The sequence below is a fragment of the Equus asinus genome, chromosome 2 (assembly GCF_041296235.1).
Source record: "Equus asinus isolate D_3611 breed Donkey chromosome 2, EquAss-T2T_v2, whole genome shotgun sequence".
NCBI classification, from domain to species: Eukaryota; Metazoa; Chordata; class Mammalia; order Perissodactyla; family Equidae; genus Equus; species Equus asinus.
Genome location: NC_091791.1, coordinates 49,153,087 through 49,176,736, shown reverse-complemented (window position 1 = coordinate 49,176,736; position 23,650 = coordinate 49,153,087). Strand labels below are relative to the sequence as shown.

The window sequence follows — 23,650 nt, the reverse complement described above, 5'->3', positions numbered from 1 at the left end:
TTTCTGTTTGGCTGCAGTATGCTTTGAACCATAATTTTTCCCTAAGGAAATGGAACCACTAATAAATTTTCTTTAAAAACTAATAATACCTAAGAATACATGCCGATGATTGTACTTAAATGATACTGACCTGTGGCACTTGAAGTATTGGCAAGTGGGGGTGCCCACAATGTGGGGCTGGGGGTGCCAGAACTTGGGCTTTGCAAAGGACTGACCGAGCTATTTAGAGCATTCAAGAGTGAGTTTGGGGTTGTTGAAGTGTTGAGAGATAAGGTGGTGGGCCCCAAAAGACCTGTAATAAATGAATGTAAAGTCAATACGCATAAATTCACAATTTTAAAATACAAATGGCACCAATATTGCCATTTGGAACACACATTTGATAGCTTCACAATAAAAAATATGAGTGACAGATTACCTTCTTTCAAATATTCACATGAAATATTGCATGATACAATTCCAACACAGGATCCAGCTTATCCACAAGCAGATGCTGATCAGAAAATGGAAGATACGTGAGCCCAAAGCAGGACAGCAGTCAGGGTCACTGAGCACTGCCAGCTGCTCTGCATGCATTTCAACTAGCCAGGATGAACAAAATTCTGCTCAAGTGGAAACCCATTTTTATTTCTCTGCATAACTCACTTGTCATCTGCTTCCAAACAAATTCTTTTCAAACCACGTACAATTAGCAGTGAATATGGGAATGCTTTCCTGCCATTGTGTGGCTCCGTTTGGCCCACTCGCAGATAGGCTGAGCTGCCTGCAACAGTTTTCATGCGGATGTCAAAACACACACGTGACTTCTCTGTGCTCCATCTCAATGCATATGAAAATTTTTCTTGGAAAAAAATCTTTTTGCTTTTTTGCATGTTTTAAAGATTCAATGTTTGATTTAAGTAATGAACTTTCCCTTTGGGCATTGAAAATATGCTCTGAAGTAAAATGTGGATTTGTATACAAGTTTCCAGGAATGTTTAGAGCATTAAGTGTTACACGATGGGTATAGTCATAAAAATATTTTAAAAATTGAGTAACTCTGAATCTTTGCTCACTTTTTTCTCTCTAGTGCAGGAAGAACTCAGTTCCTGCTAAGTTACTTGACTGGCATTTCCAGACTCACATGCATTGCTGTACTATATGACTGTTCAGCTCTCCAGCAGAAGGGACAACTTTGGGAGATTGGGGGCCAAGGAGGAAAAACTCCGTCTTTCCTGTAATGGTGTCTAGGCAGGGCTACTTGAAATCTTAACCATATTATAACCATATTATATTTTTTAAAAGCAAGAATAGCTATTAGAAAAAAAAATCAAAGACTGCTGAGAGTATTTTTTCTGTCTCAAATCAACACTGAATGAGGAAGGATGTTGGCTAGGGTGATTGTATTAACTTTTCATATAAAGGCTACTGAAAAATGTGCATGAAAGTAGTAAACCTGGCATAACTGCTGTGTACAATGAACTTCAGCCTGTAAAGTGCGAATCCGTAAATGAGGTGATACCCATCACTGTGACTGTTACGTGGCTACCCTACCTTCTTAAAGAACTGAAGCACTGAGGGGATGTTGTTCTTTCCTCTTTCTGTTCATTGTCTTAGATATAAATACAGGTCCATTTGCTCCCCTTGGTGGCTGCAGGCCACAGAGACTTCCTTTATGTCTGGGTGAGGCAGACCTATCTGCCAGGAGTCGGGGATCTGCTTGCTTTCACTTCCCCCCGTCCTCTCCCCTCCCCTAATACAGATTTGCAATTACTTTTGAAAAACATACTGGATAATCTTTATCTCTAGAGACTGATGGCAATATTGCAAATGCAAGAGAGAACAAACACATAAATTACAGTCAGCCTGCTCACTTCACTCTCAATCACATTCTTAATTTAGAAGAACAAATACAGCCACTGAAAATAAAACAGTCAGACCTTGATTATTTATGCCAAAATAAGAAGAACCTGGGTAACAGAAATCCACAGACTCTAACAAAAAACCCAAAATGGATTGATTTGAGTTTTGTTGCTTTTCACCTGATCTTAGGGCCTGAAGAGGAAAAAAATCAGCCTTTAAAACGTAGCCTCAAAGGGTAAAAAGAAAGGGAACTGGATAAGCATTCCCCCAGTGACTGAGACGCTATAATAATACATTTTATACCTAGTCCAGTGAGTCCGAGGCCTGCTGAAGCTAAGATATCCAGGCTGGGACATGCCAGGCCAGCAGGGCACGATGCTGGGGATGGACTGGTTGCCATGGTAACCCCGCTGCTTTCAAGTCCGAGGAGACATTTCCTTGCTTCATACATATTTAAGGCATTTCGCTCCACACTTTTCACAATCACAGACTATGAAAACACACAATGGGAAAGAAAAAAGTGACATGCAAGTAGTCTACAATGAATTGGGGAGGTAGGTGAGAAATGAATATGGTAACAAGAATTCCACTCAGCGAATATATCAATGTTGCTTTAAAATCAACTGCAAATTCTAACCATTTAATTCTTAAGTTTACCCCTTTTGATAAAACCCTAAAATGTTGGTTACTATTTATTGGGTGTGTCCTGTGTTCCAGGCACTGTGATGGAAGCTGCACATATATTCTAATGCCCACCAAAACCTTATCGGGTGGGAATTATTATTCATATTCAGTAAAGATAAGGGAATTAGCCAAGGTCACAGCACAGCTGTGGAGGGGCGCGAGAGGACTGGAACTCAGGTCCGTCTCTACAGCCCATTCTTATTTACGTCCTCTTGTCTTTACATTAAAGCTTTTCCCCCTTTATCCCATCTTTACAAAACAAATCAAATGTGTCACCAGATACAGAGTGCATAATAACAGTCACTTAATGGTTGACATTTATGGTCTACTAGTTAACTAATAGAATTTGAGGTACCACTATTCCTCAGTGATGACATATCTATGGCAAAGCATATGATAAAATAAATTTCTAAACAATAAATTTTTTTTCTCAATGGACTCATCTAGAAAATTGAAAATGTGAACCCAAGGTTGAAAGCCTCCAATGGGCAATAAAGAAAATCTGTGGCTGAGAAAGCAGTTAAAGCGGTAGTCGGCATGAGGCCAGCCAGGCATAATTAAATGGCCCTAGGATGCTGCAGGCTGCAGGTTCTCACTTATGATCTATTTGCCCCTGACCTCTGCTCATTTCTTACTGAACTCCAGGAACTCTTCTTGTGCCTGTTTGTCTTTATATGCACAAGTCCTCAAAAATCTCTTCTGTCTTTATCTTTTAGTCCTACTATCTACAGTGACCGGTCAACTCAAATTAGTCAAGCATGAAGCTTCATGATACATAAAACTAGAGTCCTATTCTGTAACTTTAAACTCATTATGTCACGCTCACTTAGAATCAATGTTATTTTTCCTTTAAAGTTCTTTATTTTTTTTTTGAAGAAAGCATGATTGTTTTTCTTAAGGTGGACACTGAATACCACATTATTTGCATATTTGCAAAATTGATACATATTATATACATATACCATTATGCATATATGGTGAGATTTACAGTTCAGAAAGTAAAAAAGGCACAACTCTTTGATGTTTTAGCTACTATAATAAAAAAATCTACACAAATGTTATAATTTAGTACATGTTCTTAGACAACTTGCTTTTTTTTTTTTTTTTTGGCTGGGAAAGATTTACCCTGAGCCAACATCTGTTGCCAATCTTCCTCTCTCTCTCTTTATTTTTTTCTCCCTCCCTAAAGCCCCAATACATAGTTGTATATTCTAGTTGCAAGTCCTTCTAGTTCTTCTATGTGAGCCACCACCACAAGGCTACTGATAGGTAAGTGGTGTGGTTCTGCACCTGGGAACTGAACCCGGGCCACCGAAGTAGAGCACGCCAAACTTTAAACTTTAGGCCATCAGGGCTGGTTCAACTGGCTTTTTGTATTCAACACCATTCTTGTCCTTTGACTCTTGCACCAAAGGTTTCTTCAGAGTGTATAAGTGGAAGGAGAATCGCTGGGGGTGAAGCATCAGTATTTTCAGTGTGATCAGATGGTCCCAAATTGCTCTTCAAAGTGGTTGTGCCAATTTATGCAATATTAATGTGAGGAACATTCTTCTTTCCTCAAATTCTCACTAGCACCTAATATCATCAGATTTATCCTATTAAATTTTGGCTGTACATGTAATTACTGAAATTTTGGACATCTTAGAGGGGAAGTTTCAAGAAAGCTGAACTGTGGACACTTCATTATTTAAATGATTTATTAAAGACAATGGGCACCTATTCCTTAAATCTCCAGCGCTAGCACAGTGGCTCACAGATAGTAAGTAAACTAAGGTTTTTTGAATTGCATTGGCTATGTACACATACAGAGACACACAAAACACAATGTTTATTTAGCCTTATCCACTTTCTGGTAACTTAGTGAAGCTTTAGTTACCAGATTGCAAATTAACAAAAAAAAATGTTTTCTCTTTCCTTCTCATATATTTATAAAAAACAGCAGTCACTAAAAATGGACTCCAAAACCCAACATTGATGGAAATAAACTGATGATCAATAATGAATGTTGTTATAAGTTTATATTTATATAAAGTAACCAAATAAATATACAGTGACATATACTAACCTTGCTTGGTTGCTTTGGCTTTGGTTTAATACTGATGAAGACATCGAGCTGTTCCATCAACTGCGCGATGAACTGTGGATCGACTTCAATTTCTTCCTTCATATCAAACATCAGCACAAGAGGAAGACAACCCTAGGAAATGTTACACGAGGAAATGTAGGGGGTAAAAGTTACTCACTGAAACATCTGATAATTTAACATGCCCACAAATAACGCAATATTTTATGGATCTAAAGAGTAAACCAAAGTATTAAAGCTAAATTATATAGTTTCACATAGCTTAGCGGGCTGGTGTGGAAATAATGTTGAAGGGCAAAAACTATGTTTTTGGTTGACAAAATTACATGTATCTTAAGGTTTTGTTTTTGGCCCTGAAGTTTTTACCCACTCTCTAACTTGGAAAATTCCTCCATTCTCTGACTTCAGTTTTGTTAGTAATGCCAGAGACTAGATCCTCAACCACCTCAAGGGTATTAATCTTGTGCCCTGACTCAAAGACTTACAGTAGTGGCTTTTTATTGTCCCCTGAATGAAATCTAAACACACATAAGCATTTAAAGATCTCCACGTTTTGGCCCAGCTTTGCGTGTACAATCACAGGTCTGTATGTCTACTTATCTGCCCCTTCCTCCAGCCTAGACTAGCTCTGGACTGTTAAATGGATTCCGTACATTGGCGTCTCAACTCATCAAAAGTCTTCTTCACCAGCCCAAGTCCTACTTCTCTTATGATGCAGCTCAAATCTTACCTCCTTCCTGGAGTCACCTGCTATATTGTCCCTTCTTTGAACTATCTCACTTTTTAGCACTGCAGAGTTTAGCACTTGTTTTCTTCTCTGATGCTTTCTTCCTGGCCCTTAATCTACTGAGTATAGGAACCATGTCACATACTTTTTCTGATGCTCAAGATACTCATGCTAGCCCACGGATTGCTGGGTTTGTACATAAGTATCAGGAGAAGTTACCATCAAACATACTAGAATTAAAATGAAATTACTATGTTCCATTTCTCTTGCGGACAAAAATGATTTTTGTAAGGACATTTCTATTAAAAAAAAGGTTGTAGTATGTAAACTATAGGTTAAAGCCTTTTAAATGTATCCCCCTACCTCAGTTCTTTCAATATTGTGGAATAATAAATCTCATTGCACACCTGTATTTTTGCCAGGCATGGTCAAAGTACGAATATGAATTCATAATTGCACAAAACGCTTGAAAAAGTTTCACTGGACTCAAAAATTATATCTAGGGGCCGGCCTGGTGACATAGCGGTTAAGTTCACATGCTCCACTTCAGCGGCCCAGGATTTGCTGATTGGGATCCTGGGTGTGGACCTACACACCGCTTGTCAAGCCATGCTGAGGCAGCATCCCACATAGAGAAACTAGAAGGACTTATAACTGTGATACACAACTATGTACTGGGGTTTGGGGAGAAAGGAAAAAGAAAAAAGAGGAAGATTGGCAACAGATGTCAGCTCGGCGCCAAGCTTCCTCACCAAAAAAATCCCAAACAGTAACCTTAAACATTTTTTTTTTAAAAAAATTACATCTAAATAACTTGAAACGCAGAAAAAAGAAACTATGAAGAGTAATCATAGTAATCTTTGGACTGCTAGCTGACTAGTAGTATATTAAAAATAGCTTGGTAAGTAAGATTGGCTAAAAAAAATCATTCACAACAAAATAAATGTATTAAAATCCTTAATGATTGTAACTAGTTCTCATCTGTCAGAGGAATGGAATCAACAATACAAACTTGGATTTTCTGAAAGTTTCTCAAAAACAAATTCTGCAAGTTAATAATAGCAAAGGTCACACCTGAAGCTCATTGATTCAAATGTCACTAAAGGTCAAGCTCTGAACAGGAGAATACAGTAGTGCTTTCGGCAAGAATATTTGCTAGTCCACATTATGTCAGTCCACTTTGTTACTATATATCCGAGCTACACACTGGGTTTTTAAGTGAATATAGGAAGGATAGAAAATATCGCGAATTATAAATTGGAAACAGTACAGAATTATATAAACCCTGCTATTTTTCTTCAACGCATGATACTCAAATTCGTGGCTTAAATAGCATTTTTTAAATTGTATCAGATTCATGAAATATTCAAATGTTTCACGTTACCAAAATTTAGGGTAAAATTTTACAGGTATTTTTACTTTTCTGTTTAAACAGAAGATTTTCTTTGTCATGTACAAACTACAAACTAATACTCCACGTCATATGAAAATAATCACCTTCTACAAAATGCGGTCAATTATTCCATTATAACCTCTTCTATATTTAGTCTAAATAAAAAAAAAAACAAAAGACTTGACTGCAAGGAAATTACTCACCGATGTAATGAAATTAAGCCCATGAGGCACTAGGACCCTTACTCTTTTAGTTTATTTCCTTTTACCAAGAAACTTCCTTATCTGACCAGGCTTGCAAAGTGCTTTCATAAACACCACATTGGTATGGTATGTGCAGCAACATATACTGTACCCAAAGAGGTAAACAAAAAGAAAAAACTTTGTAACACTAATTTCAGTAAACTTACCATGAGATATTGCCTTGCAAGACAGACAGACTCAATGGTGCCCTGGAGGTAGACGGTGGACTTCTTTTGTGGATTACTGGGGTCGGGAAAGTGGATCTGAGCACCCGTTCTCTGCATGATATGTTTGATGTTGCTTCCATTTCGACCCATCATAAAGAGATGATGTTGAGCTGCAATATCCAGTTGTGTGCTCACGGGAATAGCAGATGCCAAGCTCCCAGCAAGATGTTCCAACAGCATGGCAGTCCCTTCCTAGGAGAAAAGGGTGGGAGAGAAATAATCCTATAAAATAACTGTCCACAGACTTAGTCTAAACTCCTTTAAAAATAAAACTTGCATGATTTGTACACTTACAATGTTCAAAATGCTCTCAATCACCTACCTTCACAGCACTAGTGTTATTCTGAGACCCTCGGACTATCACAGTAGCACCATACATTCGAGAACGCTGCTTAAATGACACAGAAATGTTGTACGTTTGTGATATGTGCTGGATAGAGGGGGAGTTAGGATCGGGAACTGGTTGAAGAATTCCAGCAATTGGTAGCTCAAACATCAGCACCAAAGGAAGCAGCTCCTAAAATGAAATTATGAGAACCCAAAGCAGATAGTGAAATCATTATATATTTAGAGATGTCTATCATTCATTCATTCTTTTCTGAAGATGGAATTTTAGAACATAAATTGTTTTTATTATAGACACAAGCTTGGGTAGACTATATAGTTTCTTAAATGAAAGGAGCCTTTTGTGAAATCTGAGAATTTGTAACTTAAACTGACTGTTGCATTTCTCCCCAGGCCTCTTTTTGATCATTTCAAAATTATCAAAGAAACTGAGTCAGATAAAATTTAGAACATCTCTAAGAAAAATCTTTAGTACATGAAAACAACTTTTGTCACTATATCCTACATACTGAACATACGATTTGGTTATAAGTTGATAAATTACCATATTTTATTGCCTTATAACACAAATGTTCCTGACACTGATTTACAGTATTAAAGTATTAAATAGTTACCCGAATTCTAACTCGGGCAGATTCTACTCCTGCTGGTTGTCCTGCTATAGATACCTGCAAAAATAAGAAAACACAGAGGTAGATTTCTTTAAATTGAACTCACATCTGCTTTTCCAGTGATCTATATCCTTGCTACTCAAAGTGTCGGCCAGGAAAAAATAGCATAGGCATTATCTGGGAGCTTGTTAAAAATGAAGGATCTCAGGCACCAACCTGGACCTGCTTAATCAGAATTTCCATTTCAAGGAGCAACTCCGGTGATTTGTGTCAATTGATCTACGTCACCCCCTGGACCTACCTAAACCGCACAAAGCCCACGAAGCCATCCTGCCCTCTTTATAATTTCTGCTGTTCACTGCATTTTCTCGATTTTGCTTAAACTCTTTGCATGCTAGATGATTATAAATATGCAACAATGCTGCTGCACTAGGTTCTCGAAATATTGAACTACTTCCATGCTGGCTGGTAAAAAACTGTTGCTCCAACACCCACCTCCAGCCCTTTCCTGGGATTCCCTGGACTTTCCCATGATCCATCAACAAAAGAATTGATCTTGGCATCAGGGTGAGGGGATGGGGTTCCAGGACACTGCTCTCATAGGCTGTGCCCAGAACGACACCAGTTGTCAAATATTTTGTAAACTGCCCTTGCTTTTTACCATGGTTTTCTATCTAGTTCCTTATGTATGTGTCTCACTGTCACCATCAGTCCCCACAGAGAAAAGACCATATCTTATTCATCTTTGTGGCCAACGGTTGCTAGTATGGTGATTAGCTTAGAAGAGAGAAAACTTCCAAATAACACAAATACTACTATACGTTCTTCAAGTAGTGAGAGTGCTTTTATGTGGACAAGTGAGTTCCATTAGTTTCCAAACACAAGAACCAGAAAAAATGTATATAAACTAAAGAGAGACATAATTCAGTCAATGTGAGGAAGTCAGGTGCTCATTTATGGCCTCTCGGAAGGTGGTCTGGTGTAGTCTGGAGGACCACTTGTGAGACGCTGTAGGGAGAATTCCAGCAATGGATGGGTGCTTGCACTAGGCAAGCTTTCAGGGGCTCTCCTCACCCACACATTCTCTGAGCCTTTCCTTAGGGACTTCATTTTACTTTGCCATCACATCCTCTCCTCTCTTCTACCAACCCATTCAGGGATCAAGAGTTTATGGCCCACCTACAACTCATCTCTTTAAAAAAGCAGAGCACCTTCAGTCTCCTTGGAGGGGGTCATACAATCTATACTACCTGCCATTTCCATGATTACTTTTTTGCTGTCATCTCCCAAAAAAGATATGCATACAGAAAATTAAGGTTTTAACTTTTCCCATAAAAATTCATGTGAAAAGACAAAAGTACCTGGTTGCTTTTTTCTGCTTGGTTATTCCTGTTGGAATCTGGAAAGTGGATGTGGCATCCTGTTTCTTCCATCACTTTTTTGATATTGTTGCCACCTTTGCCGATTACATGCGAATGTTCTGTATGTGAAACATCCATCTTCAAGGTGACCCGATTGCTCTATGTGGAAATAATGTATTACTTCTCGAGGCATGAAAAAGGAAGGAAGGACTCCTTCAAACACTTTTCCCCCAAGGGAACAGTATTAACAAAAAGTGACCCAGTGGGAGATCTTACAGATTTCTTAATAAGATCATCTTAATCTATAAATGTTCAATCTCTATCTATTTCTCTTTGGCTATAAAAAGGAAATTCTTGGGGCTAGACTGGTGGTATAGCAGTTAAGTTCACGTGCTCCACTTTGGCAGCCTGGTGTTCGCCAGTCTGGATCCTGGGTATGGACCTAAGCACGGCTCATCAAGCTATGCCATGGCAGGCATCCCACATATAGAGTAGAGGAAGGTGGGCATGGATGTTAGCTCAGGGCCAATCTTCCTCAGCAAAAAAGAGGAGGATTGGCAGTGGATGTTAGCTCAGAGCTAATCTTCCTCAAAAAAAAAAAAAAAAAAGAAAGAAATTCTTTTTTAAGACAAATTTGTCAGAAGAAATAGAAAGATAAACTCTTTACCAAGACAAATTTTTGGAAAGTAGCTTTTAAATAAAGTCTGGTACAATTACAAATAAATTACTCATTTTTCTTTAATAGACATTATTTAGGAAACATTTAACTCATATAATTAATAACAGATCAAAACAATTACAAGACTGAATATATGTACTTTAGTAGGACTGTTAAACTATGGCAGAAAACTAGAAATAAAAATAAAACTCAAAACTGAATAAAAAAGTATTTACAAGCATTGCTTTCACAACTGCTCTATTCCCATATGTCCAACTTTATAAAGTGAATCTATTATTCTCACTAGTAGGAAGAAGAGTGAGGAGATCATGAAGCAGAAAAAGGGCTTAAGAAAACCAATATACAGTGTGAGATTAGTTATATCAAAGCAAAATGCAACATTCTAAGACATGATGAATAAAAACATTGTGGTCGTACTGGAATCCATGTATTTAATTTTGGGAAATTTAGCGTTGTAAAATTATAAAGACTGACATTAAATTTTTTCTCATTTACAAAATTGATGTTGAAATTCTTCAGTCCTTAGAAAGTAAAATTAAAAAGTCAAAATACAACAAGATGTTAAAAATATCAAGATTCTCATCTTCTGAATTTTTAAATTTTAAATATACTCATTAAATACATTGATCTTTGAATTTAACCTTTGAAATACAGGAAAAAGATACATCCTTTTTTGGAGAAACTTCTAAAATATTTAATAATTACAAGGTGAATAATTCTTTAAAAAAAAAAAAAAAGAACAAGAGAAAAAGAAAGGGGAAGAGATCAGAAATCATTTCAATGAAATACCAAGCGGCAAAACATAGTGGTTAAGGACCAGATATAGCCTGGATTTGAATCCACCCCCCGCCCCACCACTTTACAGCTATTGGATCCTGGGTAAATTACCTAATATCTCTGCACTGAGTTGTTTATGATGATTAAACCCATTAATATTTGTAAAGTGCTTAGCAAACTGCCAGGCACACAATAAGTGATTTCGAAGTGTTTATTAAAACAAATACATTCTCAAAATGAGTATAAATTTTTACATACTAAATTTCCCTATTATCTCTCTATACATACACACAGAGAAAGAGCATACAAGAGAAAGCATGAAATTTCATGGCATCACACACACAGCTACACAGAAGATCATTTGGGTTTTCTCCTGGCATCATAAAGGCAAATATGCTAATTCTAGCAATTTTTATTACTGACCCTATACTAATCAGGGCCATATCTGTTTCTGAAGCTGACATTACTTACTTACATATGTACATAAATACATATATGTGTGTCTATAATATTGTTCAATTACCCAGCTTGAAAGAACCTATTAAAGTTTTAAACAGAACTTAACATCCATTGTAGCATCACACATGCTTATTTTAAAACCCACCATTACTTTCTCCTGGTTTTTCTTCTCCAAATGGTTCTTTCATAACCGCATGAAGCAGCCCTTGCAGATACAAGGTTCTGACATCTGAGTGTCCTTAACATTCACTTACTTTTGTGTCTAAGACAGACATGATCATTTCCTTGGCTTCCTTAACATCTTCTTTCTTTCCAGAAACCTTAATATGGGGATCTACAAGAAATCAGAAACAAAGGGCTCATGTGAAACCCTTAAAGTCTGTTTTAAAATTATCTTACAATTTAAGAAAAGAGATTCCATAATAAATTCAATATTTGGTTCATTCTAGGTGTATTTTCATCGTAATAAAAACAGGAATATGGAAAATATCCAAATGGTGCATTTATCTGTGGCTCTTTTCCTTCTGAAAACTGACCAAACTATTTAAATTTAATCGCAAAACAGTATACCATATAATTATATTTTAAACAAGTGAGAAATCAACAAATTCAATTTATTAATTGATCTCTTGTTATATTCCAGGCCCTGTTCTAAACGTTTAAATGCTTTAACTCATTTAACCCACACCATAGCTCTGTGAGATCATTTACAGAGGACACTAAGGGTTTGGGTACCTTGGCCCAGAAACTACTCAGAGGCTTGTTCATTATAATCCAATGTCTTCCAACTCTGCATCCACACTTTAAACTATGTGATAACTTAATTTAGAAGATATCCTTACAGGTCATGGTTAATAAAAAAAATCTTAATCTTCATTCAGAAATATTTTACATTCATTCAGAATGAGTACTGAGTGTCTAATATATGCTATGTCAATTGTTTATTACTGCTGGTAAATTTTATATAGGAAAGCATTCATTCATTCAACAAATATTTTCTGAACCTCAGGTACGTACTGGCACTGTTCTAAGGGCTAGGGGACATATCAGTGAAGGAAAAAAGACCCCTGTCCACACATAGCCTACAGTCTTGTGCCAGGAGATAAAAATTAATCAAATAAATTGTCTAGTGTATTAGAACATAAATGCTATGGAAAAAAAGTAAAAAGGAGAACAGGACAAAAGAATCAGGAGTATCATCTATGGAAAAGGGGTAGAGGCATTAGGCCTCACTGAAAAAGTGAGAGCTGAGTAAAGGCTTAAAGGAGCGGAGGCAGTTGGCCAAGCTGGAATCTTCCAGGTGGAGGGAGACATCAGAGCCCAAGCCCCAGGGAGGACATACACTTCTTCAGTTCTCTCGTTATTCAGGTTTTCAAGTCTCCCAGCAATCTAGTACCCTATAGGTCAGCCTGACAGAGACCAAGACCATTCTACGGTAAGGCAAAAGTTCTATACCATTAGCTTTAGTGATAAAGCTGAGTCAGAGAGATAATTTATCTTTATCATCATCATCATCATCATCATCATCATCATCACCACCACTACCATGAAGAATGTCAGTCTTCCTGACTGCCTTCTCCACTAAGTCCTTTACATCCTGTTCCACACACCTCAGGGTCAGGGACAGGGTCAGCAAATGTTTGCTAAGCATCTTTCACAATTAAAAAGCAGTTCTGCCTGAGTCCTTCTAAACCATCAATTCTCTAGGATAAGAAGTCAGAATCACCCAGTGGGGATTTTATCAAACTTCACATACTTTCTGGATATGGTGATCTACCCACCTCCATCCTACAATCCAGTTGCAAATCAATGCCATGATGAGTACATCATATTCTTAAGGTGCAATTGAGCAATTTAAAAGAGAGAAAGAGAGAGAAAAAGGAAAGAAGGGAGGAAAACATTTTCTTTTTTAAATTAATTTTTTATTCAGGTAACACCGATTTATAACATCATATAAATTTCAGGTGTACATCACTATATTTCAACTTCTGTATAGATTACATCATGTTCAAAGTCTAGATGCCATATAAATGTGCCCTTTTGCCCTTTTCTACTTCCTCCTTCCCCACTGGGAACCAAAGAAAAAATGAACAAATGGGACTACTTCAGACTAAAAAGCTTCTGCACAGCAAAGGAAGCCATTAACAAAACAAAAAGACGACCTACCAATTGGGGGAAGATATTTGCCAATCACACATCTGATAAGGGATTGTTATCCAAAATATATAAAGAACTCATACAACTCAATAACAGAAAAAAGATCCAATTAAAAAATCGGCAGAGGATCTGAACAAACATTTTTCCAAAGAAGATATACAGATGGCCAACAGGCACATGAAAAGATGTTCAACATCACTAATTATTAGGGAAACGCAAATCAAAACCAGAGTGAGATATCACTTCACTCCCATCAGAATGGCTATTACTAAAAAGACAGGAAACCATTTTCTAAAGCTACCCACCCTTAGAACCAGGATGGAGGAACCACAGTCAGCAACAGTCCACCCCTGAGCTTCAGAGTTTGGGAAGGCATCTGGCCCCCTGCGGAGCCGTCCTAACACCCTCAGGCCCCTGCCTGGTATCTCCAGGGGTGGCTGCTCCTGGCCTTTGTCCTCATCCTGTTCTTTAATCCCTTCTCTGACAGCTACCCTGTCAAAGGGACATTGTGAAGATGAAAGACCTTAGGATTGGTTGAAATTTTCTAAAATGTCTAAGTGTCAGGTATTATAAGGAGATGAGCCTAAAGGTAGGGCAAAAGGGATGTCCAACCACCGCAAGCTGGGACAGCCTCCACAGGATGGCATCGTGTTCCCACTGCTTGCTCCCGAATGCATCCTAACAGGGGCTGCCTTTTCTCTGTAAGACTGCAGCCAACTTTAACACGTTTCTGCAAACAAAAAGAGAGCACTTTCTCCACTAATTCTTATTATATCCATTATAACTCCTCTAGGCAATATTGACATAAAGAGCTGTCTGCATTCAAAATTTTGGTCTCAACTATCCTCAACTTTGGTTTGAATTACTGCAGGCTGACTCTGGTGTTAATCTCTACTAAAAATTCTCACTGCTCCAAGGGGGATTAGAACCCGGTGCTTCTCAAAACACGCCTGCTCGCCAGACTCACTTGTAGCGCTTGCTTGAAACATAGGTTCCTGGGTCTCCCGGACCCAGCACTCAGCATTTGTTGGCGTCCCAAGTGATTCTTAAATCGAGTATAGGACACGGCAGACTAAACCACATAAAAAATGTAATTGTATTCTCTTATGTTTCAGCCAAGTATATGTAACATAAAATGCTTCTACGGGAAAAAAAAAGTATTTTTTCACAAAATAAATTAACAGTAAGTATTACATGGTATGATAATCTGAAACCCTATTCTTTTACAGGTTGGATGATCACATTAAAATGCCTACGCATCTGTAGAGGGACAGGAATCCTCAGATCCAATTTAAAACTGAATTTGGTTTTCCACCATCTCTGCATCAACAGAACAATCAAATAAAAAGCAAAAGCCTCAAGAGAAAACACACTTTATTTCAAAGTGAAAGAGCACCATCTAGTGACCAAAAATATAAATTATCAAGGGACACAAACAGAGACACACAGTCACCAACACGTAACATCAAACTGTCTCCAGTACCAAAATCAGCACTTTTTCGGAAAATGGCTCTTAAATAATCAAGTCCCCTAAGTACAGAGAAAAATAAACATAACAAAATTCTTGTTTAGACAGCTAAAGTCGCTGGCTGTGTTTTATTTTTCATTCCTTCTTTTGTCCTTGTTAAAAGGTATATACAGGCGTGAGCTCTTATTCCAGGCTGAACTTAATGTGTTCATTTCAAATCCTGAAATCCAGCTCCCTTTCAATGGCTGTCACAGTTTACAAGTCAAGCTTGTCCATGTAACAGCACAAGGGACTCGGGTTTCATTCAGACCCATTCTGGAAATACTTGATGGAGAAAAGAAAAGTCAAAGTATTAACCATATTAATAAACATAAAAACAAGGAAAATGTCAGCTATGAAGATTTTTGGACGATGAGAGAGAAATAGGGAATAAGTGTACAGTGCCCCTCCCCCAAATTAATTGCTTTGAAGGACAACTCCTATTTGGGCATGAAAGTTTTGAGACGTTTGCTCTAAAAATAATTTTCATTGCTTTATAATCAACCCTCAAGCTCCCTGAATATGGGGATTATCTTCATTGGTTTTGTAACTTCCATAGCGCCAAACAAGCAGCAAATACCCAGTAAATGGCTGTTGAATGGACTGATGGCTCCCCTGTTTTGGAAATGGCTAAGCACAGAGGGAGGCGATGGAAATCTGGGGGAAGACTCTAAATCTCATCTCCAAGGTGATCATATGTCTCGCACTTCCCAAAATAGTTGTGACTTCAAGTAGTCTGATCTCAGTACCTCTATGAAAATACAGAGAACTGTCAGATATTCATCCAGATTTTTGGATTTAAAATTCCTCTTCCATCAATCTGCTCACATCTCTCTGGTGTCATCCTATGGAAGAAAGGAAGACCAGATGGGGACCCAACCTTCAATAAGTAATATGAAGCTGTATGGACATGGGTATGAAATGGGTATGTTATATGTATACTGCAAAAGAGCTAAACCTTTGAGCAAAAAGGTTTTTATGACTTTCATATGGAAATTCATAAGGATTTGATAAGGCAACAACTGTTTTCATAAGAACACATGCTAAAAACCATATTTTCAGTACAAATAAATATTCAAAAGAGTTGAGATGTTTACATGAACTTAAGTGAAGTTTAGTTATGGTTTTAAAAGATTATCTCTTGGTACTCTGGTTTCTACTCTCCGGTTTTCCATCCTTGGAAACATTCCCATTCCTGGAAACATTACTGAATATTTTAGTGCCTGTTTTTTCTCTCCTCAAGGTTAAACCTCCTTTTCACTTCATTCTTATCCCACAGCAAAATCTACAGAAAACACACGTCAGCCCTTTCATTGTATTTATTATGCTATAGTCAGTAATGTGCTTTTGACACATGATGGATTTAAGCTACCAATGTTTCACCAACAATCTATTTGTAGTTACTTTCCTGTCTCCATGATTGAATGCTGTTGAGCAAAAGATTCAACCCCAAAAGTTCAAAGTAATGCTTTCATTGTCGCATGTTCTCTGAGAAAGAGAAAACAATAGAAAATCCCATGTTTGACTGATCGCATTCCTTGCACCCACAACATCCCCAAACAAAAGATATCATATTAGAATTGCACTTTTGTTTATGGAGAAAAGTTCCATATCATGGCCTGAAATCCAGATGGCTTTGGTACATTTTATGCATATAAACAAAACTGTCAAACTGGGCTTACATCCATAAGAAGAGACTAGCAGACAGAATTCACTTTCTCCTGGCTTGGAGCTCTTTTTACTTTTATTTCAAGTTCTTTCGAAGGAGTCTTAGCCTTTGAAACTATCTAACCAAGAAGGACGTTAGCTGGGGCCAGGTCTGTCAACATTGTTAGGAATAGTCACTGTTGATAGGCAGACAGGCATCTCCAAAACTTCCTCTGAAATTCCCTGCCAACGACTGGGAATATATCCATAGTTGGCAAGTAGTTCCAAAGGAGTAACGGCCAAATTTTTTATATAAGGAAGACTGTGGCTCTAGGGTAAGGATTTTGTCAAACAGCCAATATACATCAAGTCTCAGAAAAAGCCCCAGACACCTCAAGGGCACTGGTTGACTTGGATCAGTTAGAGAAATGCTGGGAAAAGCCAGCCAATACCACCAGAACATATTAAGTTTGGTTTTTTTGGGTTATTTTGTATGTGAGACACCACCACAGCATGGCTTGATGAGTGGTGTGTAGGTCCACACACAGGATCTGAACCCACAAACCCCAGGCCACCAAAGGGGAGCACATGAACTTAACCACTACGCCACCAGGCCAGCCCCTGAACGTATTAAGTTTTAATAGCTTCAACTCTGCAACAGGCTACAGGTTCCCTTCACATGATGGGGCAATATGTAGATTCCACAGTCATTATAATAAGTTCTGAATCCCAGTTGAGCCATAAACAAGCTCTGTCACCTTGGAAGTCACTGAATCTCTGGAGTATAGTTTCTTCCCAAAAAAAGCCCTAATGAGGGAGTTCGGTCAGATCATTGTTACACTTTCTTATAAATCTAAACTTCTTTGGTGTAAAGCAGTTCTTAAATAACACTAACCTGATAAACAACTTTATTTTCCAATTTTTTGGTCTCTCATGATAAGTAGCTCACCAAAGACAGGACAATCTAAGATGTTCCCAAGAACCTTAAGCTGCAGGCAGTAGACACAAATGTCTCTGAAGTACAGATCTGCTTCTGAGGAAGGAAGAGGAGCCTCTGAACCTTGGTGACAGATCCACAGCTGGCTTCAGAGATGACAGCTTGGGCGTTCCTTTGGTTTTGCACACTCCAGGAATGTGCGATTTCATATCAAAGTAGATGAAATTCAGTATTCACCCCACTGGCATTTCCAGAATATTACAGGCACAAAACAAATGCACTGACAACCCCATATGGAGATGGGATTCTACTTCAAACTCTACTGCCATGTCACAGTTCAAAATTCAATATCATCCCCATATGTCTGCTATTTTGGTCACTTTTCCTTTAGTGCTATCACTTTGCTAATCAGCAAAAGTGAATTCAACTCATAGTCAACTGGCCACGGCCCATATTTTCCTGTGAAACAAAGGTGTTTCCCTCTGACCTCTTGAGAAATAGACTTTTCTTTTAAAAAAAGGAAAAAAACTTTATACAGGTCAAATAACATAACAATATGACCTTTGTTAAAAATGAAGATACATACTTTATCAAGAGATAGAGAAAACCTGAACTAACTCATTAAACTTGATGACGTGATTTTAAAAGAACAAGATTGCATGACAGGAAGTCAATGCACTTTCAGCTTATTTTGTGGTCAGCAATACAGACTCCAGATTCTTTCGAGGAATGCTCTTTGACAACACAAACTCCAATAAACCGAGTTAGAATGAAAGAACAAAGAATATATTCGGACGGGAGTGGAAGAGCCCAAGCTATAAGTATTTAAGGCAAAATGTTGGTGAGCAGCCATAACATGTCAGATATTACAAGCAGCATCGTGAAAAACAAATCCATCTGTTGTAGGCATTCCCTAACTCAACTATGTTGCTTTAGGATAAGGCATAAAATCATCCTTAACTTACCTTTTTTTAAACAGAAAAAATTAACCTCTTTACTAGTCAACTAGAAGAGAAGGGTAATGGACAATGAGAAGTATAAAAGCAAACGTATTTTAAATTCAAAACCCTAGTTTTCGTGAGAAAAACAAATGTTTCCATTGGTACCCACAATCAGTTTACACACCACGATTTCCTGAGATAACTTCCTATGAAAATTCCATTTGGCAGAATGAAACTTAATACTCAACAGAGAAAGTGTACTCTTGACATGACAGTGGCATGAGTGACATGAGCAAATCAAAAGATAGAAAGCATGGCAAGATCCTTAAGACTTTTTTAGTTCAACTACTTGGCAATGATTGGAGGTAAGGTGCCCTCACTACTACGGTAATGAACATTTCAGGCAAGTTCTTGCTGAATGAAAGAAAAGGGTGCATCCACATACCAAGATGGAGCCTAACGACCCTTCATCAATTAGACAGAAAAGAGCTATCAGCTTCAGAAGATTCAAAGCTAGCTAGAAGGTAGATGAGAGCTTTGGCTGAATGGAATACCAGCATTTCCAGTATAATCAGCAATAAAAGAGTTCAAAATACATGATAATATGCCATCATAATTGTTCTCCATTGATGTTTCAACTTTAGGAGGAAATAAGGCATAAGAAAGGGAAGAGGCAAATCGGGCACATGCATCTTCTCTGTTAAGATTCCTATGTGCCTTATCGCAGCTGTTTATTTAAGCAGAAACAGTTACAGGGACTCAGCAAAAACCTAGAAATAATCTCAGAGAAGAACAACGAAATGCAAACAAAGTATAAAGCAAACTCAAGGCATAAGAGATGAAATAATCAAGAACAGATGTTTTTAAGGAGTATAAGAATTGGAAAAGGGTAAACTACCTTATCTTATAAACCACCTTATCTTAGGCAATGTAAACTACACTCCAAGCATAATTGCAGAATTGCTGTTCAGGTAGAAGAAGGGCAGGAAAACAATCCAAAGTACAGAAGAAATCTAGCTTTGGAGCACTAAGGGTGGAAAAAGAAAGTTAAAAACACAAGGCCTGACTCAATTCGTTTCTTGAAGTCTTTTGGCTTCGGAGCTCTATACTCCAGAGATAAGGAAGAGGATTCTGGGAAGGGGGAGGAAAGGAAACTAAGTACCAGGAGGAAAGCTGGAATCGTCTGAATGGTTTGTGTATAACAATTCTACAGAAAGCACAGGCAGTGCGAGGTTACTGCGAGGGAGGACGTTCACACATGTATGAGCTAGAGATGGACAACTCTTGTGACAGTGGGAACAAAGCCCAAGGCACAGAGCCTGACAAAAGCAATAATAATGCAAGGACCCAGGATGAGGAAGGAGCATGTAAAAGAGAGCTGAACTGAATACCAGCCTTCTGGAATGGAACTGGAGTCCCAGTCCGATGCTGAATGGTCTGTTTGATAAAAGAGAGAACACTGAAGTCAGGATGGAGGCATGTGCCAGGACAAAGCATCCCCAGGAAACCGCACTGAGATAACAGCGAGTTATGCAAGAACTTCCAGGAGCCAGAAGCAACTAATCTTCATCGTCTCTCCAAGGAATACTGATGTTCACAGTGTACACGGCAGGTCCCAGCAGTATTGCCTGTGGCCTAAACCCAAAGCGCTGTAATCTGTGGCCAGGGCAGACTGTTCCTTTTACAACAGCTGAGACTATTCGTGAAAAATCTTAACACTCAACTGCTGGGTGCCGTTACAGAAAAGTGACCCCGCGTTTAAGGGTTCACATGTATTAGACTAGGAAAGTCCCACAGATGAAGACTTGACCACATCATACCACACACATGACCTCTTTGTTTTCAGTCCAGCCTGCTAAGAGAAGAAATTTAAAAACCAGAGATTCCGTCTTTTGAAGATATTCGAGGCACAATTAAGGGTGTACGTAAGAAACAGCAAGCTCTTAGGAATTCAGTTCTAAAAATAACTTACCAGCTTGAGACTGGCATTAAAATTCTCTACCTTTCTCATCTTTGTTGTATGATCCACTGAGAAAGTTTTACAGATTGCACTGAAGAATAGCTAAGTATGGGTTCACACAACTCTGGGTGTTAAAGATTGTTTCAAGCTTTTTCATAATCTCAAGAAAGTTAGTAATTTTCAAAAAATTAAAAGTATCTAATATCAGGAAAATAAGCCTTAAGGAAAATTATTTGGAAAATGCCTATCTGCCGATCCTTTCTTCTTATTCCCACTTTCTACAGGCTAGATGAACAGCTGTTAATAGTTTTTTTATGCAGCCACATATACTGGAAATAATACTCATATCCCTGTCTCCAACTGTATATTATTCTGTAATAATATTATTTTGTAATAATAAACAAATACTATTTGTTTCTCTCATACTTTTTTGGTAACTGTTTCAAGTAAGTAGGAACCAAGGGTCTTTGTTTCTCACTCTCAAGAGATTTATATCCTCTAAGGGGAAAAATTTATTTTAAGCTATTAAATAACTTTAAAATGGTCCTTACTTTTCTTAAAAAAATATCTAAAGTTACTTTGAGGCCTAACAATGTCTAAATCAGAATTCACTAAACATTTATCCAAAGGTAATATTCCTGCTTAAATATCTTAATGAAAAATTTGAGAGTTCAGTATTTTAAAACTGGCTTTTCTTCTGAGACAAGAAGGCAGGGGCTTCCCATGAAAAGTCAGAGAAAATAAGCATGACCCCATAAAGGTGACCAACCAGTGCTATTACTTCTAACAAGAAAAATGATTTTCTTAAATAAATTTGTTTCTATACAAAGAGCTCTTATAAATCAAGAAAAAACACTAATTGTTTCATAGGAAAATGGGCAAAAGACAAGGAGAAATAATTCAATAGAAAAATGATCAATAAATACATAAAGTTCAACCTTACTAATCATTTTTATGTATAAAATTGGCAAATATTTTTAAAATTAGAACGCTAACAAGGATATAGTCAGACAGACTCTCTAACATACTCTCGATGGAAATAAAAGTTGGTGCAAAATATCTGGAGAGCAATTTGGAAATCTTAATGAAGAATCACAATACCGTAATTTCATTTTAAGGATACAGATGTATTCAGCAGGTGAAAAAGGAAAACAACCAAATTAACAGTCATTACTTCTAAGTAACACGGTCATGGATAATTTTTATTTTATTTTATGCTTCAGGCTTTTCTGCCTTTTCCACCAGGAAAAAGTATACATTTATAATGTGGAAAAATACTCATACCTTAAAAGAAGATTATCTGTATCAGTAAAGTCTGAGATCGATTTGCTCAAATTACATCCTTGTACTTTCAAACAAACGTATTTAAGTCAGAACTTCTTGTTTTCCAAGGACAATATTTTAAGAAAAATTCTCTTAAAAAATGAGACCTTTAAAAATGTTAACAATAACGACAACAGTGCTTTCTCAATTAGACAGAAAAGTTCCTTCTTTCTCATCTATAATTCCATGACAGGCTTCTTGTCATGCAATTTCTGAACTTTATCTCTCGTTATTTCTTGTGCTGTAAATACCCTTAATATTTTATCAACATACAATGGCTCTGAGCACAGACTTCCCCAGTGAAACTGGAGCAAGAACGTTTAATGATGGGCTTAACTGCAGTTGAAAGACATGGTTGGAACAGAGTCCAAATAGTTGGTGAAGGCCATATGTTCATGGCCACCACTACACATGAAATTCTTTCAAACGTGTATGGCCACATCTCTCTTTTTCTTCAACAATGGTTTCCAAAATAAATGAAAATGAGAGCAATCCTTGTAGTGGGGGTATAGTGCTCTTTCTTGAAAGAATTCTCCAATGTTCCCCCCAAGCAAGGACATTAGAAAAACATGACTTACGTATCATTCTCAGGGTGTCACTTAACCACTCATTAATGTAGGTAAAGAATAACCTCAAAGGACAGTGCCCTCATAACAAATAGTTTCACCAGGATGGCAATGACAATTTCTTTCTTTGTCTTCTCAGCAGAGAAATCTAAGAGTTGACAATGGTACCTAGTTATGCTCCACCGGCCCCTGCCCCAGGGCCATTCTCTGTCTTTCACTCTCCCTGCTTCCTGCCCAGGAAATGGAAGCAGGATCTCCAGCAGCAGCTGCACGGCTCCCTGACTGCAACTTCACTGAGCACCCGCGCGCCACAGTCCCCTTTGCACAGGTTCCCATCACCTGTCCTCTCCTTGCCCCTGCAGCCCTTGGGTGATAATGGTTTCCAGCTGTTGCCAGTTTTTGTGGCTCATCATCTATCAATAACTATTTGCTTGTCCCTTGACCCTGTCTACTATAATTAGCTCCTTCGTTAGAGTTTATTTAAATCATTTGGAGTTAATTCTGTTTTCTGTCAGACCAAGACTAATATAACACCTTCTCACCAAGTCCTTTTCTTCTCTTGATGAGAAAGTATGTGTGAGGTTGGGGATGGTAAAATGTATAGCCCCACATTCAATATTTGTGCTGCCTCTTCTCCACAAAAGCCCTAACTTTTACGAGGTGAACTCCATGCCTTATATACATTAAGGATAATATTCCTTAGGTCTTAGCAGAACCTTTTAGAAAAAACGGATTTCTTCTTAGTGTTCAACACAGGTCAATTTCACAACTACAGTAAAGAACCACGAAGCGGTTTTCTAGTTTCTCCTCTCTCTCTCCTCCTCCCTTCCTCGCTCCCTCACTCTGTCCCCACTCTGTCTCTGTCTCTCTCCCTCCAGAGGCTATGCAAGTGCATTTTTATCATATGGTCATGTTTATTCTTGTCCATTACTGGAAGTATCTTGGCACCTTCAGATGTTCCTTTATAAATGTGTTGTAATGTTTACAGGACCTTTGAGAAATATGTGTGGATTCAGCAGCATTTTAAAATTTCTTTAATATTTTCTTGGCTTCTATATAACTTTTACTTCTAAAGGCATTTGTTTCTATGTTCCACCCAAGGAAACCCACTTTTAAATATAAACATACATCTGTTTTGTGCCGACTTTAAGCCTACGGAAGTGGTATTTCTGTAACCCACTG

The 23,650-nt window shown here is 37.9% G+C and overlaps 1 protein-coding gene across 4 annotated transcripts in view; it reads right to left on the bottom strand.

Annotated features, from left to right (window-relative positions):
* Positions 1 to 23,650, bottom strand: part of BICC1 (BicC family RNA binding protein 1) — a 266,296-nt gene that overhangs the window by 26,299 nt on the left and 216,347 nt on the right. For all 4 annotated transcript variants that reach the window (XM_070488055.1, XM_044755191.2, XM_044755187.2 and 1 more), the window contains exons 4-11: positions 11,685 to 11,764; positions 9,516 to 9,674; positions 8,158 to 8,211; positions 7,521 to 7,715; positions 7,139 to 7,390; positions 4,592 to 4,723; positions 2,146 to 2,332; positions 131 to 292 (exon numbers count right to left, since the gene is read on the bottom strand). In XM_070488055.1, coding sequence (XP_070344156.1) covers positions 131 to 292; positions 2,146 to 2,332; positions 4,592 to 4,723; positions 7,139 to 7,390; positions 7,521 to 7,715; positions 8,158 to 8,211; positions 9,516 to 9,674; positions 11,685 to 11,764 — 1,221 coding nt within the window. The remainder of the gene's footprint in view (positions 1 to 130; positions 293 to 2,145; positions 2,333 to 4,591; positions 4,724 to 7,138; positions 7,391 to 7,520; positions 7,716 to 8,157; positions 8,212 to 9,515; positions 9,675 to 11,684; positions 11,765 to 23,650) is intronic.